Source organism: Castor canadensis, chromosome X (genome assembly GCF_047511655.1).
Source record: "Castor canadensis chromosome X, mCasCan1.hap1v2, whole genome shotgun sequence".
In the NCBI taxonomy this organism is placed as follows: Eukaryota; Metazoa; Chordata; class Mammalia; order Rodentia; family Castoridae; genus Castor; species Castor canadensis.
The window spans coordinates 47,130,530-47,147,783 of record NC_133405.1 but is presented as its reverse complement, the minus strand read 5'-3'; the positions used below and the strand labels follow the sequence as shown (position 1 = coordinate 47,147,783).

Genomic DNA, 17,254 nt, shown 5'->3' with positions numbered 1-17,254 from the left:
TACTTCTCTTCTTTTTATGTGCTATGGAGAAATCAAAGGGCTATATCTAAACTAGAGTTTCTAGTGAATTTATGCTGCAACTGAGTAATTATGTAGATGGAGTTACTCACTGGGAAATGTGATGAAAGCCTGTCCCCTCATTCGTCCAGTCATCATTTGAAATTGAATTGGAGGTCCTTTTTTCTCCTGGAACCGAGCGAATAATGAGACAAGATCTCTTTCAGTCACCCGAGGGCTAAGGTTCTTCAGGTATAATACCTAATGTAAATTGAAGATCAACAGAAATATCACATAAGGAATGTCAGAATTAGTTTCAGATAAACATAGTGGATTGAATACATTCATCTAATTTTACTCTCTCTCCAGAAAACTCTTTAAAATGATAGGGACTTAAAAAACACAAACCAACAATGTCAGGAAGAACAAAGAAGGCAATAGCAACATTTTGGAAGCTGGAAAATAATTGGGTGAGTAGGAACTAACTCAGCATATTCAAGAAAGCTGATTATTAAACCAGTAGTAAGGAAAGTGAAGAACCCACACAATTTCTACCTAAGAATTTTCAAAAGTCAGAGAAAGAGAGAGGGAGAAAGGGAAAAAAGGGAAACAGGAAGAGGAGAGGGAGAGGAAGAGGGAGAGAAGGGAGGGAAGAAGGAAAGAAAGCTCAAAGAGTTTGAGAATTCATAGCATCAAATATCTCTGGAAATGGATGTGAAGGGTTGGGGTTAAAATAAGGATGGTAGATGGATGGCTGTTTAAAAACGAATTAGATCTTTCAATACCCTTCTCACTACTGGGCAAGGGCAACTGGCAATAATGGTAGAATACTGGAGGTTCATTGTCAGAAGATGGGGAATGCCACACATACACGAGGTTATGAATACTGTTTCTGAAAGCAAAGAGAATGATTGCATACTAAATGTTGGGTCCACCCAGGCCTTTTTCACCATTTGTCTCCTAGAATGCTTGTATGACCCTCCGAGGAGAGCATTTGGAGCAGTCTCCTCTGGGGAAACTGGTAAGACCCATGTGGAAAAATTATAAAAATGACTTGAGATGGGGAAGTTCTTTAGCAAATGGCCCAGGCAGAGTACTTAGCACATTACCTTAAAGTGAAGTTCAAGGGTCATTCATATTCTGAGAGTTTCCAAACAGCTTTATAGTCCTTACTCATAAATATGAGCATGGATCATCAAGCACCTGAGGAAAGCCTCTAATAAAAGTCTTTATTATGAGACAGAGAACAGAACAAACAGAAAAGAAAGCAAATGGAAGAAAACAGAGACCATGAAGGGTAAAAAATCTTTTAAGAACTACAATACCCTCAGAGAAAATCTACTATTAATTAGAAATGGGATGTTATTAAAAATCTAAGAGAACAAAATGTGATTGAATTTAAGTCATCATCAGTTTAAAACAGAGTGCTCATCTATAGTAACCACAAAGAAAATACATATAAAAGATACTCAGAGGAAAATGAGAAAGGAATCAAAGCATGTCACTACAGAACTAAAACAAAATAAAATGAAAAAACCTAAAATAAACCACAAAGGCAATTGGCTGAGAGGGGGAAAAAAAAAGACCAAAAGAGCTACAAGATAAACAAGTTAACAAATATCTACAGTAAGTTAACAAATACCTACAGTAAGTCCTTTCCTATTAATAATTACTTTAAATATAAATTGATTAAATTCACCAAAAGACAGAGTGCTGAATGGATAAAATAAACAATATCCAACTACATGCTGAGTAAAAGAGATTCACTTTAGATTTAAGGACAAACACAAACTGAAAGTGAAAAGATGGAAAGAGACTATCCATGCAATGGTAACAAAAAGAGAGCATGGGCAACTATACTTATATGAGACAAAATAAGTCTTAAGTCAAACACTGTCATTAAGGCAAAAGATACTATATAATGATAAAAGGGTAAATTCACCAGAAAGATATAAAAGTTACCAGAGCACCTAAATCTATGAAGCAAACAATGACCAAACTGAAGGAGGAAATAGTCAGCACCATAATAATACTATAAGATTCCAATACTCCACTTTCAATCATAGATAAACATCTAGACCTAAGATCAATAAAGAAACAGAGGGCTGGGGTGTAGGTCAGTGGTAGAGCACTTGTCTAGTATGTGTGAGGCCCTGGGTTCAATTCCCAGCAATGCAAAAGAAACTAAAACAAGCCAATTAAGAAATAGAGGACTTTAACAACACTATATATCAAGTGGTCCTTATAGGCATATACAGAACATTCCACACAACAGTAACAGAATATACATTCATCTTAAGTGCACATAAAATATTTTCTGGAGCAAGTTACATGTTAGGTCACAAAACAAGTCTTAAAAAAATTTAAAAGACTGAAATAAAACTAAATATGTTTTCTGACCACAAAGGAATGAAACTAGAAATTGAGAGAAGAAAATTGGAAAATTAAAACTATATGGAAATTAACACACTCTTGAACAACCAACAGGTCAATGAAGAAATCAAAAGTGATATTATGATGTATCTTGACATAAATTAAAATGAAAACACAATATACAAAACTTATGGGATGCAACAAAAGCAACACTATGAAAGAAAGAGCTCAAGAAAACAAACCAATTCTATACTTCGAGCAAGTAGAAAAAACAACTAAGACCAAAGTTAGCAGGACAGAAAGAATAAAGACTAGAGCAGAAATAAATGAAATAGAGAGTAGAAAAAGACAACAAAGTTAAGCCTTTTTTCTTTTTGAAAAGACCAATAAATCTGGCAGACCTTTAAGCAGACTAAGAAAAAAAGACAATTCGATAAACAAAATCAGAAATGGAAGGGGAGACATTATAACTAATATCATAGAAATAAAAAAGGTTGTAAGAAACTACTAAGAAGAATTATACAATAACAAACTGGATAATATAGAATGATAAATTCCTGGAAACTTACAACCTACCAACATTGAATCATGAAGAAAGAGAAAAGTGGGATAAACTAGTAATGAGTAAGAAAATGAAATCAGTAATCAATAATGTATACACATGTAAGTAAATGTAAAAACTATAAAAGAAAATTAAAAGAAAAAAGACATTAGCAAACTGCTTCATGATAACAGAGGATCCTAAGTATAATACATTTCAAATACAATACAAAGGTGTTAATAATAAACTTACTAATTCTGCAAAAGCAAAAATAAAAACAAAAAAAATCCCAAAAAACTTCCCAACAAAGAAAAGCCTGGACCAGATGGCTTCACTAGTGAATTTTATGAAATATTTAATGAAAACTAATGCAAATCTTCTCAAACTCTTCCAAAAAATTGAAGAGGAGGGAACACTTCCAACCTTACTCTGTAAGGTGAGGGTTACCCTGATATCATTCTAGAAAACAATAGTATAAATATGGACCAATGTCCTTGATGAACTAGGTGCAAAAATTCTCAAGAAAATACTAGCACAATAAGTTTGACAGTACATTAAAAGCATCATACACTATGACCATGTGGGATATATCCTTGGGATATAAGGATGGCTCAACATGGAAAAATCAATCAATACGATACAACATATTAACAGAACAAAAGAAAAAAAATCACATGATCATCTAAGATGAAGACAAAGTGTTTGACAAACTTCAACACTATTTCATGACAAAACTATTCAACAAACTAGTACAGAAGGAAATTACCTCAACAAATTAAAAGCTACAAATGAAAAGCCCACAGCTAACATCATATTCAGCAGTGAAAAACAGAAAACTTTTCCTCTTCAGATTATGAACAAGGCAAGAATGCGTATTTTTGTCACTTCTATTCAACATAGTATTAGAAATTCTAGCCAGAGCAATTAGGCAAGGCAAAAATAAATAGAATTCATCTAAATCAGAAAATGGAAGTAAAATTATCTGTTTACAGATGAAGTGACCATACACATAGAAAACACTAAAGAATCAACAAAAATTTAGAATAAATTCAGTAAAATTGGAGGACATAAGATTAACATAAAAATCAGTTGTTTTTCTATTAATCAAGGAAAGAAAGACTTGTACAATAAAAACATGTTGTGGAAAGAAGTTAAAGAAGACACAAAGAAATGCAAATAAATAGAAAGATGTCCTGTTTTCATGGACTGGAAGACAATATTGTTAAGATATCCACACAACCCAAAGTGATCTACAGATTCAATGTAATCTCTGTCAAAATCCCAATGGCATTTTAAACAAAAATCATATAGAACCACAAATGATACAAAACATTCTTAAGAAAGAAGAAAGCTAGAAGCTTCACACTTCCTTATTTCAAGACATATTATAAAGCTATAGTACTCAAAACAGTATGGTACTACCATAAACAGATACATACATCAATGGAACAGAGAGCCTAGAAATACATCCATGCATCTATAGTAAAGTGATGTACAAGTACACCAATAACAAAATGTTGAGCAATTTAAACAGTCACATACACAATAATAAAAAGTATATTCTTATCTTATACCATATACAGAAATAAAACCAAAATGGATTAATGACTTAAACTAAACCGTGGCATCTTGATATTGGTCTTGGCAATGATTTTGATACAACACCAAAAGCACACGCAACAAAAGCAACAATAGACACGTAGAACTACATCAAACTAAAAAGTTCTGTACAGCAAAGTAAACAATCAATGGAATGAGAAGGCAATCCATGGAACAGGTAAAATATGTACAAACCATGTATCTAAGAAGGGTTATAACATCTAATATACATAAAGAACTGCTACAATCCAATAGCAAAACAAAAACCAATTAAACTATAGTCAAAAGACCTGAATAGACTTTTCTCCAAAGAACTCATGCAAATGGCCAATGCATATATGAAAAGATGCTCATTATTACTAATCATCAGAGAAATGCAAATCAAAACCACAGTGAGGTATGACCTTATACTTAGTAGGGTGGCAATTATAAAAAAAATAGTAACAAGTGCTGGCAAGGATATGGAGAAACTGGAGCCATTGCACACTGTTGTGGGAATGTAAAATAGTGCACCTACTATGGAGAATAGTATGGAAGTTACTCTAAAAATTAAAAATACAACTACTATACAATCAAACAATCCCACTTCTGGGTATTTATCCAAAAGAGTTGATGAGCATCTTGAACAGGTATATGTACTCCCATGCTCATTTCTACAATACTTACAATAGCCAAGAGATGGGAACAACCCAAATATCTATTAACAAATGGATAAATAGTAAGTGGACTATACATACAATGGAACGTAGACCATAAAAAGAAAGAAATCCTGTCAAATGCTATAACATGGATGTACCTTGAGGACTATATGCTAAATGGAATAAGCCAGTCACAGAAGGATAAATATTGCATGACTCTACTTAGATAAAGTATCTAAATTAGTCAACCTAATTAAAGCAAAAAGTGGAATGGTGGTTTACCAGTGGCTAGGAAGGAAAAATGGGAAGTTGCAATTCAATGGGTATAAAGTTTCACTCATGTAAAGATGAAAAAGTTCTATAGACCTGCTGAATAATATTGTGCTTAGAGTTAACAATACTGTATTACACTGCAATACACTACACAAAAAGGATGGAAGAGAAAAAAAGGTCACAATACAAAAAAAGATAATAGAGGGGAAAAGATAGCACTAGTTATATCCTTTTTAGCTTAAATGAACTGGGAAAGAGTTCAAATAAGAATAGCAAAAGCAAATAGCTAGAAAATGGAACACATTTAAATGAATGACTTCCTGAAATGTATGAATAAATGTACTAAACATTGTCAACAAATAGTGGATCCTTTGTCTTGAAATTTTAAAATGTGGATATTCACATATTTAACATTTATACATGTTTATGTCTTAAAGACATAAACACAGAATAATTGACTTATGATTCACTTCAGTTATTTTAGGTGATCTTGCATTTTGGCTTTCAAATACTTACCATGAAAACATTATCAAATTAAATAAACATAGAAAGGGGTGTGTGAAAATAGACTGCAAGTTTCTCACCAATTAGGAAAGATCCAGATTGAGACTGTTTCATTTGATATGAATATTTTTTAAAAATACAAAGAACTTCTGGCTGAGTAGCTCTCAGTTCTTGCTTGGATGCATGCTCTCTGCTACAAAAACCTACATGTATACCCATATGCATATATGTATATATCTATAACATATATATATTGTATATATATATATATATATATATACATACAAATATATAAAAACATATACACAAAGATACTGGTAAGGTGGAAAACAAGATAAACATACTTGTGAAACAAAAAAACCAGAATCTCCAAGTTACCGGTATCAGAGGAAGAAGCTCTTCAAGGTATCCCTATGCAATATACAGTATTTTTGCATGTTTTGAACCTTATACTGTATGCATTCTTCTGTAGCTACTGTTTTTAAAGTCCCTTTAAAAGTGACTTTGTTTTTAGAACAGTTTTAGATTTAAAGAAAAATTGAGAAGATAGTACAGTTTCTATATTTCCCTATTTCTCCCTAAAATTAATATCTGACACTATTATGTTACATTTGTTATACTTAAGGACTAGCATGCATACATTATTAACAAAAGTCCATTGTTTATTTAGATTTCTTTAGTTTATATCTAATGTCCTTTTTCTCTTCAAGGATGTCATCCAGGTTCCCACATTACATTTAGTTGTCATGTGTCTGCTAGCTTGTGATTGTGGTGGTAGTTTTTGAGATTTCCCTTGTTTTTAATGATCTTGGCAGTTTTGAGGAGTACAGGTCAGGTATTTTGTAGGATGTCCCACTATTAGAAATTTTGGTGTTTTTCTCAAGGTTAGACTGGAGTTATGAGTTATTAGGAAGAAGATCATAGAGGAAAAGAACACTTTTGATCACAGCATACTAATCATACATACTATCAACACTGATTTACGATTGGTGATGTTGGTCTCCATCACTTGTGTGAGGTAGTGTTAGTCAAATTTCTTCATTACTCTTTCTTGTCTGCCTTGCCAATATTGTACTCTTTGGAAACAACTATGAGCAGCTCAAAACTAAGCAGTAGGGAGTTATGCTCCCCTCCTTGAGGTAAAGTATCCATATAAGTTATTTGGAATTCTTTTTCATGGAAGATTTATTTCTTCTCCATTTTATTTACTCAATCATTTATCTTTATCAGTTGGACATGTAAGTGTTTATTCTATTGGAATCATTATTAAACATTAATTTACTTAGTTGGATGCCCAAATAGTTTTAGATTTGGTTATTGGAAGTACTTACCGTCAACTCCTGTGCTCCTTTGACATACTTTCAACAATATTTTTATATTGTTCTTTTATTGTCTGGAATTACAAGATACACAAGACTGAGCTTGTGCATTTCCTGCTCTAGTACTAGAAGCAGCTATTTCTCCAAGAATCACTGGTTACCTTTGTTACAGAATGGTATTAGAAACCAATATGGATTTTGAGCAAACTTGCTGCTACTGGATGTCCTTTTATTTGGGGCTGTTCAGCTCACAAACAAAAAAAATATGTTTATACTAATCTGTATAATATACACAATATTTAAAATGTAACCATCTATATCTTTATTAAGTTAAACATTAATTTATACTGATGTCCCCAACTCTAAGCCATTACCACATGAATCATTCTAGCTTTCTGCCTTAATTTACCTATAAATCCCAACAGTAAGAATAATCCTGGCTCCCACCATTGCCTTCCATTTATTTAATTGTTCCATTCCATTATGCATATATAGCAGCAGCAGCATTGTTAACCAGCTCAGGGGACACAATCTTACCAACTATGGTGCGGTACTTATGTGCAGTTCCCATTTACCTTGTCTTCCAGAGTCTACACATTTCCAAAGGCACTTAGGTTAGTCCCTTTTCTCCCTGAGAAGATTCTCTTGTCAGTCTGCTTTCTTTCCTGGGATTCTCCAACCTCCAAAATGATTTTCAAATATTTGTATATACTAAGAAGCTTTCTTTAGGCTATATCATTTTATGGGTTTCAGCAAATGTATATCTTGCCTCCACTATTACAGTATGATCCAAAATAATTTTACTTCCCTAAAAACTCCACTTATTCACTCCTTCCTCTTTCCCCTCAAACTCTTGGCAATCAGACATTTTGGTTCTCTATGATTTTTAATTTCCCAGAATGTCATATATTGAAATAACATAATATGTAGTCTTTCCATACTAGCAACTTTCATTCATTGATATGCATCCAAAGTTCCCCTATGTCTGTTCATGGCTTGATAGTTCTTCTTTTTGTTGATGAATTATATTCCCTTGTACAGATCTAGCACATTCACCCATTTGGAGGATCCCTCACTTGCTTCCAGCTTTTAACAATTATAAATAAAGCTGCTATGAGCATTCACATGCCACTTTTTCATGAACATAGGGTTTTCAAATCGACTTGATAACCAAGAGTGCAGTTGCAATATCACATAGTAAAACAGTGTTTTGGTTTGTAAGAGACTGTGAAATAGTCTTCCAAAGAGGTCATACCATTTTATATTCCCACTAGCAATGAATAAGAACTTCTGTCGCTCTGCATCCCTAACAGGGTTTGGTATTACCCATTTTATTGTAGTTTTTAGTTATAGTAGGTGGGTAATGGTAACTCCCCATTGTTTTATTTTGCAATTTCTTGGTGACAAACAATGATGAGCTTCTTTTCATAGGCTCATTTGCCATGTATCTTCTTTGGTGAGTTATCCTTATCACTTGCCCATTTTATTACTGTTGAGTTTTAGGAGTTCCTTGGGTATTCTGAACACAAGTCTTTTATTAGACATGGGTTTTACAAATATTTTCTTCCAATCTGTGGTATGTCTTTTGTTACTCTTAAATGTCTTTCACACAGCAGAAGTCTATAATTTGAAGAAATCATATCAATTGATTTTTTTTACATAAATTATGCTTTTGGTGTAGTATGCTTAAAAAAAAGGATCACCAAATACCCTTTCCCCGTTGCTGTTTTCTTCTTCTTCTAGAAGTTTTTTCTTTCTTCATCTGAAAGTTTTACTATATTGTGTTTTACATTTAGGTTTATGACCTATTTTGAGGTTTTTTTTTTTTTGCAGTACTGGGGTTTGAACTCATGCTTGCTAGGTAGGCACTCTACCACTTGAGCCACTCTGCCAGCTCTGTTTTGTGTTTACAAGCAATATAAATCCACTCTCAATAAGACTATACTAATTCATGGGTAGTGCAGATACCTTTGCATGTGTGTGTGTGTGTGTATATATATTTGCAAATATATATACTAATTACTCCATCCTACCCCTTATAATATTGCTATTATTAATCTTACTCTATCCATAAACTATAATCATCTAACACATTGCTCACTATTTTGAAAAGTTAATTTAAAGATAAGAAAATAAAAAGATTTTATTTTATCTTCATTTATTTTTTTCTCTTATGCTTTTATCACATGTGAGTTATTGGCCTATCTTATTTTCCTTGAGAACATTTTTTTATTGATAACAGATTTTCTTTATTTTTGTCTGAGAAATTCTTTATAGAACTCTAGATGGTGTTTTTTTCCCCCTCTCAACATGAACATTTCACTCCACTCTCTTCTTGCTTGTGTGGCCTGGTAAGAAGTCTGATGTAATTCTTATTTTTGTTTCTAAAAATAGGTAAAGCATCTTTTTCTCTGGATGTTTTCAACTGTTTTCCTTTGTCTTTCTGTAGTTTTTGAGTATGTAATGCTTATGTGTTGTTTTGGTATTTATGTGGCTTGATGTTCTCTGAGATTCCTGGACCTGTCGTTTGTTGTCTGCTTATATTTTCAGAGAATTTTCTGCCATTACAACTTCAAATATGTATCTTCCTTTTTCTCCTCTCTTCTCAATATTCCAATAGGGTATATGTTACTCCTTTTGAAATTGTCCCATAGTTCTTAAATATCCTGCTCCATTTCTTCCAGTCTTTTTCTCATTGTATTTCAATGTGGGAGGTTTCTATTGTTATGTCTGCAAGTTTATTGACTCTTTGCTGCTCATTTCCAACCCATTGATGAACCTACCAAAGGTGTTCTTCACAAGTCTTTTACAGTTTTGATTTCTAGTCCCCTTTTTGATTCTTAGTTTCTAGCTCTCTACTTACATTAGCCGTCTGCTCTTGTATGCTGGCTACTTTTACTAGTAGACTCCTTAGTATACTAATCATGGTAACATTAAATTCTATTTCTGGTAATTCCAAAACCTATGTCCTATTTGAGTTTATTTCTCATGTTTATTTTGTCTCTTCAAGACTGTTTTCTTTCGTTCAACATGCCTTGAACTTTTTATTATTGTTGTTAAAAGTCAGTTTCTGTTGTCCAGTAACAGGAACTGATCCAAACAGGTCATTAATGTGAGGTTGGGTTAATCTGGCCAGGAGGTAGACTGTAGGGTTCCTAGAAATAAAAAGTCATGTGTGTATGTATATATGTATGTGTGTGTGTGGGGGGGGTCACCTAAGGTTCACATTGCACTGCAAGTAATTTTTCAAAATTACTAGTTAAGTGTTCCTACCAGTTTATGGCTCCATTGCCTTCTATTCCTTTAAGCAGATCTGACTTTCTGTAATTGCCTGTTTCCCTAGCTTTCAGGGGTATAGTTTGCCCCATGACTTCAGTTTTCTGATGGGTCCAGGAAAAGTTACTAATTTTCAGTTTGTTTAGCTGTTTTTCCTATTGTTAAGATGGGAATAGTAAGTTCCAAGCACTTGATAAATTCGAGCTGAAACCAAAAATCTGTACCAAGTTTTCTTTATTCAAAACTACGTGAGTTTCTTTGATGCTGATACCTGCAATTCTATTTTATTCATTTTCTCTACTGTATTCTATTTTATGAATATACCATGTTTTATTCAGTCTCTTGCTAATGAACATGTATGGTGTTTACAAACAGTGCTAAAAGTACCTTTGTGAAATCTCCTAATGCACATGTGCAAGAGTTTCTCTAGGACAGATGCCAAGGAGTGAGACTACTGACTTATAGTATAAGAACATTTTCAACTTCCCTAGATATTACCATGATGTTATATTCCATCAATAGTATTTGAGTTTTTATTCTATATGTTCAGGACTTGGCATTGGTAGGTCTTTGAATATGTCAATATCCTGGCTATTAAATGGTATACACTATTATGGTTTTATTTTACATTTTTATTACTAATGAGATTTCTTAAGTTTACTGGTCATCCATGACTTTACCTCTGTGAATTGCTCATTTATATCTTCTGGCCATTTTATTAGGTTGTTTGTGTTTGTCCAGAATTTAAAAATAACTTCTACAAATGAATATGTAAAGCCAAAAAAATCAAATGATGGGCAAAGAAACAGAAAAGCTAATTCACAGAGGGTTGGTGAAGGGCTGATAAATGTTGAATACATGTATCACTTCACTGGAAATCAGGAACATGAAAATTAAAAAAATCAGATAACTTTGCAAACCTATTGGGCTGGCAAAATTAACAGTTTAATACTATGAAATCTTGGCAAAGATGTAAGGGGGAATCTCGGAAATCCTACTTATTGGAAGTAGAAAACATACATATCCTATATTATAATAATTCCTCTTCTAGGTATATAATCTTTAAAATGTCAACAGGAGCAGCAGCATCCCCTGGGAACTCGTTGGAAATGCAAATTTTCACACCCTAATCCAGATCTGCTGAGTCAAAAATTTTGGGGGTAAAAACCAGCAATCTGTGTTTTAATAAGTCATTCAGGTGATTCAAATGTACACAAATATGGGAGCCATTAGAGTGATACTGCCCCAAATTTTTTGATTAAGATCTATAGGAAGAACTGTATTTTATGTTGTGGCTCACATGTACCTCTTTTCCCCTCTCCTCATCCTCTCTTCTTTTTCCCTTCTTTCTTGAACCCCTGCCCAAACAAAATATAAACTTTAAGAAATAGTAATTACACTAAGTGTATGAAATATACTTTGATATTTTCTATTGTATTCCACTCAATTTTATTTTTATTGTTTTTTTGGTGGTGCTGGGGTTTGAACTTAAGGCTTGGTACTTGTTAAACAGGTACCCTACACTTGACCTACTCCCTAGCTATTTTATTTTATTTTTTAAAAACTTGCTGGTTGTGACCTACTAATTGTAACCTAAGTTTCAAAAAAACTGTCAGAGAGAAACTCTTGCACATATTTGGTAAGAGATATGTAAAAGAACATTTGTAATTATTATCTGTAACAGGAAAATCATGGAAAGGACAACTCTTCAGGAAAATTGACAAATGAATTATGGCATATCTCTACAGTGGAATACTAAATGGTTCCTTGGATCATTAGAATACATTTCAAAAACATCAGGTATATTGAGTTATAAAAAAGTTATAGCAAGATATGGAGAGTATGACATCATCTATGTAGTTTCAAAATGTATAAAACTATGTATTTACAATTACAGATGCTCTTTGACTTATCATGGGGTTACATCCTGACAAACCCTCTGTAAGTTGAAAATATCATAAATTGGAAATGCATTTAGTACACCTAATCTAAGGAACATGGTAACTTAGCAACATAGTACACTGTCAAGTAGCAGCTATTTACCCTCATGGGAAGGAAACATGGCTGATTAGATGCTGCAGCTTGCACAGCATCACAAGAAAGTACCATACTATACATCACTAAACTGGAAAAAAGTCAAAATCCAAACCTCAAAGTACAGTGTCTACTGAATGCATATTGCTTTCACATAATAATAAAGTAAAAAAAATTGTAAATTGAGCCATCATAAGTCAGGGACATCTATATATAGATATGTAGTAAAGACATAAAAATGTACATGGGAATGGATATAACAAATTCTGGATAGTGGTTACAACTGGAAAGGAAAATGAGGTTGGTGAACGGTTCATGGAAGTCTTCAGGTGTATCTGTAATTCTCTACTGTTTTTTTAGTTAAGTGAATATGGAAACTATTAAGAATTGATAAATATGGCTGGCTAGTTAAGGTGTTTGCTACTTTATTCTATACAGCCTTTGGTATATTGCAATGTATTGTAACAAAAAGTAAGTAAAAACGAAGCTACCCGGAACAAACAACAATAACATATTAGAAATTCAATCACTCAAAGGAAAGTACTTTAACATCTACATCATTCACAATGACTGTTAAAAAAATCTGGAAAAGTCTGAAATTGGTGTTTTTATTTTTTTCATAGGACTGGGGTTTAAACTCAGGACTTTGCACTTGCAAAGCAGGCAGATGCTTTACCACCTGAACAACACCTCCAGTTCATTCTGCTCTGGTTATTTTGGAAACTGGGTCAAAACACTATTTGCCCAGGCTGGCCTCAAACCATGATCCTCATTATCTCAGTACCTGGCTGATTTTGTTTTTTAAAGTAGACCTATAATGTTCTAGGGGCTTGTGCTGTTTCTTTGGGTAACATCGTAATGAAGAGTATTTCATTCCTAGCATGAATGTGAAATAATGATTTGATCAATAAAATAAGGATTACATACAATATTACTTGCTTATAGGTTTGTCAGTTTCTCAAAACTCAGAGGACCGGTGTTCTTACTTTGCTGCTTTGCTAACAGTAACTTAAATCATGTGTTGTATGAAAGCCAGGTGAAACATTCTGAAGATAAAACTCACATGAAAAAAGCATTCTGAAGAGGAAACTTACATGGTAACTAACAGTTAACCCTTTTCACGGCATCAAACACCATGGCTACCAGCTATGGTAATAATAGATTATTATTAGCCTAAGGAAATTGGAGTTTACTTTTCCTTCAATTCAGGGTTTTTATCTAATAAGTATGGACTAAAGTCTCATAAAGATTTCTTTAAAATTCTAAGGGTAGTTTAGGACCTAAGGAAAGCACAGAGAACATCACAGGAAATATGCTACTTATGTAGCATGCAGAGAATAATCAAGGTCAAGGACAAATAGAATCACCATGCCTATGTCATAATCTTTGGTAATCAGAACTAATTTAAAAGTATTACTCTAGGTAGAGGTAAATAAAAGTGAAAACAACCCATGTTGTTTTTCTTGGTTTGGCCTATACCTTGTTTGGTTCCCCTGGATTATATGAAGAAAACATAGGAATTTTTCGGATCTCCTCCTCTGACAAACGATTTCTCTGGATTTCATCTTCTGGGACAAATTCTATTGGCTGCGTCAGCTTCTTAGGCCCAGTCCAACATTGCTCAGGTGAAAAATCAATAACTTTTGCCACATGGAGACTGGGACCTTTACCCTGTGCTGCCTGCTTTCCCTTGTCCTGGAGTAATGATGGGTTCTCAGCTGTGCCACTATCACCCACTGATGTAGCTGAGACCAGTGAGTGGGAAGCAAAGGGTTCACCTCTCATAAGTTGGAACTCTTCAAGACGTTTTTTCATTATCACCTCTTGGTAAAAACTTTCCAGGTTGTTCATGGGATCACCTTTGTTCTTCTTTTGGGGTTCATCTGGATCAAGACAAAGAAATAGGGAAGTTCTACAAAGCCTACCAGTACAACTTTGACAAATTAATAAAAATTAAATTCTGGATCTCAGATACAGAAATTCTTCTAGGAAGGGTCTCTTTACAACCTGTGACAAATGACAATCACATATAGCTATGTTATGATAGTGCATCTCAAGCAAGCCAGAACAATGGCAAGCCAAGTGAGGCACTTAGGACTCTCTAGATCATGCAAGTATATGCACCTCTAACTGATAAGGACATTTGAAAAATATAACCAGTAGGGCATATCAAATTTTAGGAAATTAATAATTCCTAGTATCATCTAATATGCACTGATTATTTAAAACATCTTTCTTACACAGGGTTACTTAATCCAGGATCTAAATAAATTTTGGGCTGTTAAATCTCTTAAATCTTATATTCTAAAATGGTGCCTGTTACTTCCAATCTCTCTAGTTTGTTTTCTCCCTCATCCACTGATTTATAAGAGAAGCCATTATTATGTTCTACAAACAAATGAATTTGATGAAGTGTTTCCTGATGGTGTTAACTTGTTCCTCAATTTCTCTATTTCTTGGCAGTTAAATATAGAACTATACTAATCTGATACCACAGCCACTGGACATGTGTGTTTAATTAATTTTTCATATCAAGTTCTTAGTCAAACTTAGTATGCTTCAAATGTTTAATAGCCATATGTGGCTACTGGATGTCACTATAGGACTGATAAAGACCATTTACATCATTACAGAAAGTTGCATTGAACAGTGCTGATCTAAAGGTTTGATTAGATTCATGTTCAATATTTTTAGGCAAGAATCATTCATATATAGATGTGTACTTCCTATTGCATCGTGATGTAAAGTCACATAATTTTTGGTGGTGGTCTTATTTTTAGTAATGCTGAAATTAGCCAGTGGATTCAGGTCATATTATTCTTGTCCTTCCATAATTATATTTTCCCATTCACCTTTTACCTAATGGGTAATATAAAATTCTATCCATTGATACTACTGCCTAGATCTATTTGTTTATTAAGAGCTGCAAAACAGAGCTTTCCTAACTCTAGTATTTTTTTTTATATTTGTTATCTGGCATTCTATAATGAACTTACCGTTATCAACTATTTAGTTTCCTTAAATATAGTTTATATAGGAAAGGCAGGATAAATGCTTGATTCCTTCCCATTCTTTATCAATTATGAGAGTAATGAGTTAGTGCATTTCTAAAAATGTCTAATAGTGACTAGTGGTTTTTTTAGTATAATTATGAAATTATGTATTTTTATATATTTCAATTAAATATAGCCATTTTTTTCTAGTGCTCAAATTATCCCATTTAGGACCAGTAGGAGTCCTTTCAAATCAGCTCCCATATTGCTTCCAGATTGTCTGGCACAGAAAGATAGCCCAAGTTTATCTTGCACATTTTAACTCAAACCTGGAATATTTCTCCAAGGAACCTTGATTCCTTTTAATGAAAAGTTGTACTTAGAAACCATGTGTTCATTGCTATCGAGCTGTTGCTGCTTCTAGGCCTTTACAGTAGGAAAAGCTGGGATATTTTGTAAGAGGAAAACAGAACTTGAATTCACATTAGTATTATGAATTCAAATTTAATTTCCTAAGGTTTTTACTTAAATTTCCTGACTTTAGGCTTATATTTCTTTTCCTTTATGCTTAAGTCATCAGTTCTATTTTTTTCTTTCTTTTTTTTTCTCATAGTGCTGGGAATTGAACCCAGAACCTCTTGCCTCCTAGGAAAGCACTCTAACACTGAGCTATGTGCCTGGCCCTTCAGATTTTAATAATATTATAAAAATTATTCATTAGCTTCTTCCTACAATATATGTATATAATAATAAAATTTCCAAAATAATACTAATATAACTATCAACATAAAACCACTGGGCACAGCATACATACATATGTATGCATGTATGTATGTATGTATGCATGTAGATATGTATCTATTTGGAGTCGGGGGGAAGGTACTGGGGTTTGAATTCAGGGCCTCGTGGCCTCTTGTTTGCTAGGCAGGCTCTCTTGCAACACCCCTAGCCCTTCTTGCTTTAGTTATTTTTCAAGTAGGGTCTTGCTTTTGCCCTAGAACAAGATCCTCCCATCTATGGTTCCCACATAGCTGGGGTCGTGTGCACACACCACCATGCTCAGCTTTTTGATTGAGATGGATTCTTGCTAACTTTTTGCCTGGGCTAGCATCAAACCATGATCATCTGTATCTCTACATCCTGAGTAGCTGGGATTACAGATGTAAGCCACTGTGCCTGGCCTCTTTTATATTTTTTGCAGTTGCTTTGTCCTTAGAATATACTTTATAAGGGATATACAAGTGCTGCTTTAAAGTCACTACAAGTAATTATTTTCTCTGTGTGGTTATGATACGAATTTTATTTATCATTAGGTTCATATGCTTCAGGTTGTTTTTGAATTATGTTGACTTATCCCCCACTCCTTTTTTATAATGCAAGGGATTGAACTCAGGGCTTTATGCATGCTAAGCAGGCAGTACTATGAACTACATCCCTCAGCCTCCTTTCTTTTTTGATTAAATTTTTAATTATACAAAACATTTACATGAATCTAAAGTGAAAACTGTTATACAGTACCTTCACAGATGTGTCACTTAAATCTCTGTCACCTTTATTTATTCCATCCTCTTCCTTCCCCATAAATAATGTTTTATTAATTTTGGCTATGGTCCCATTGTTTCTTTTTTTAAATATAAGCAAATAGGCACACACACATACACACACATAAAATTCATTAGTTATACCCCTCTCCTATGTAAACATAAC

At 33.5% G+C, this 17,254-nt stretch overlaps 1 protein-coding gene across 1 annotated transcript in view; it reads right to left on the bottom strand.

The window, feature by feature from the left end:
- Rbm41 (RNA binding motif protein 41) overlaps positions 1 to 17,254 on the bottom strand; it is a 60,919-nt gene that overhangs the window by 19,945 nt on the left and 23,720 nt on the right. The window contains exons 5-6 of the mRNA XM_020185229.2: positions 14,034 to 14,437; positions 111 to 258 (exon numbers count right to left, since the gene is read on the bottom strand). Of these exons, the coding sequence (XP_020040818.1) occupies positions 111 to 258; positions 14,034 to 14,437 (552 nt within the window). The remainder of the gene's footprint in view (positions 1 to 110; positions 259 to 14,033; positions 14,438 to 17,254) is intronic.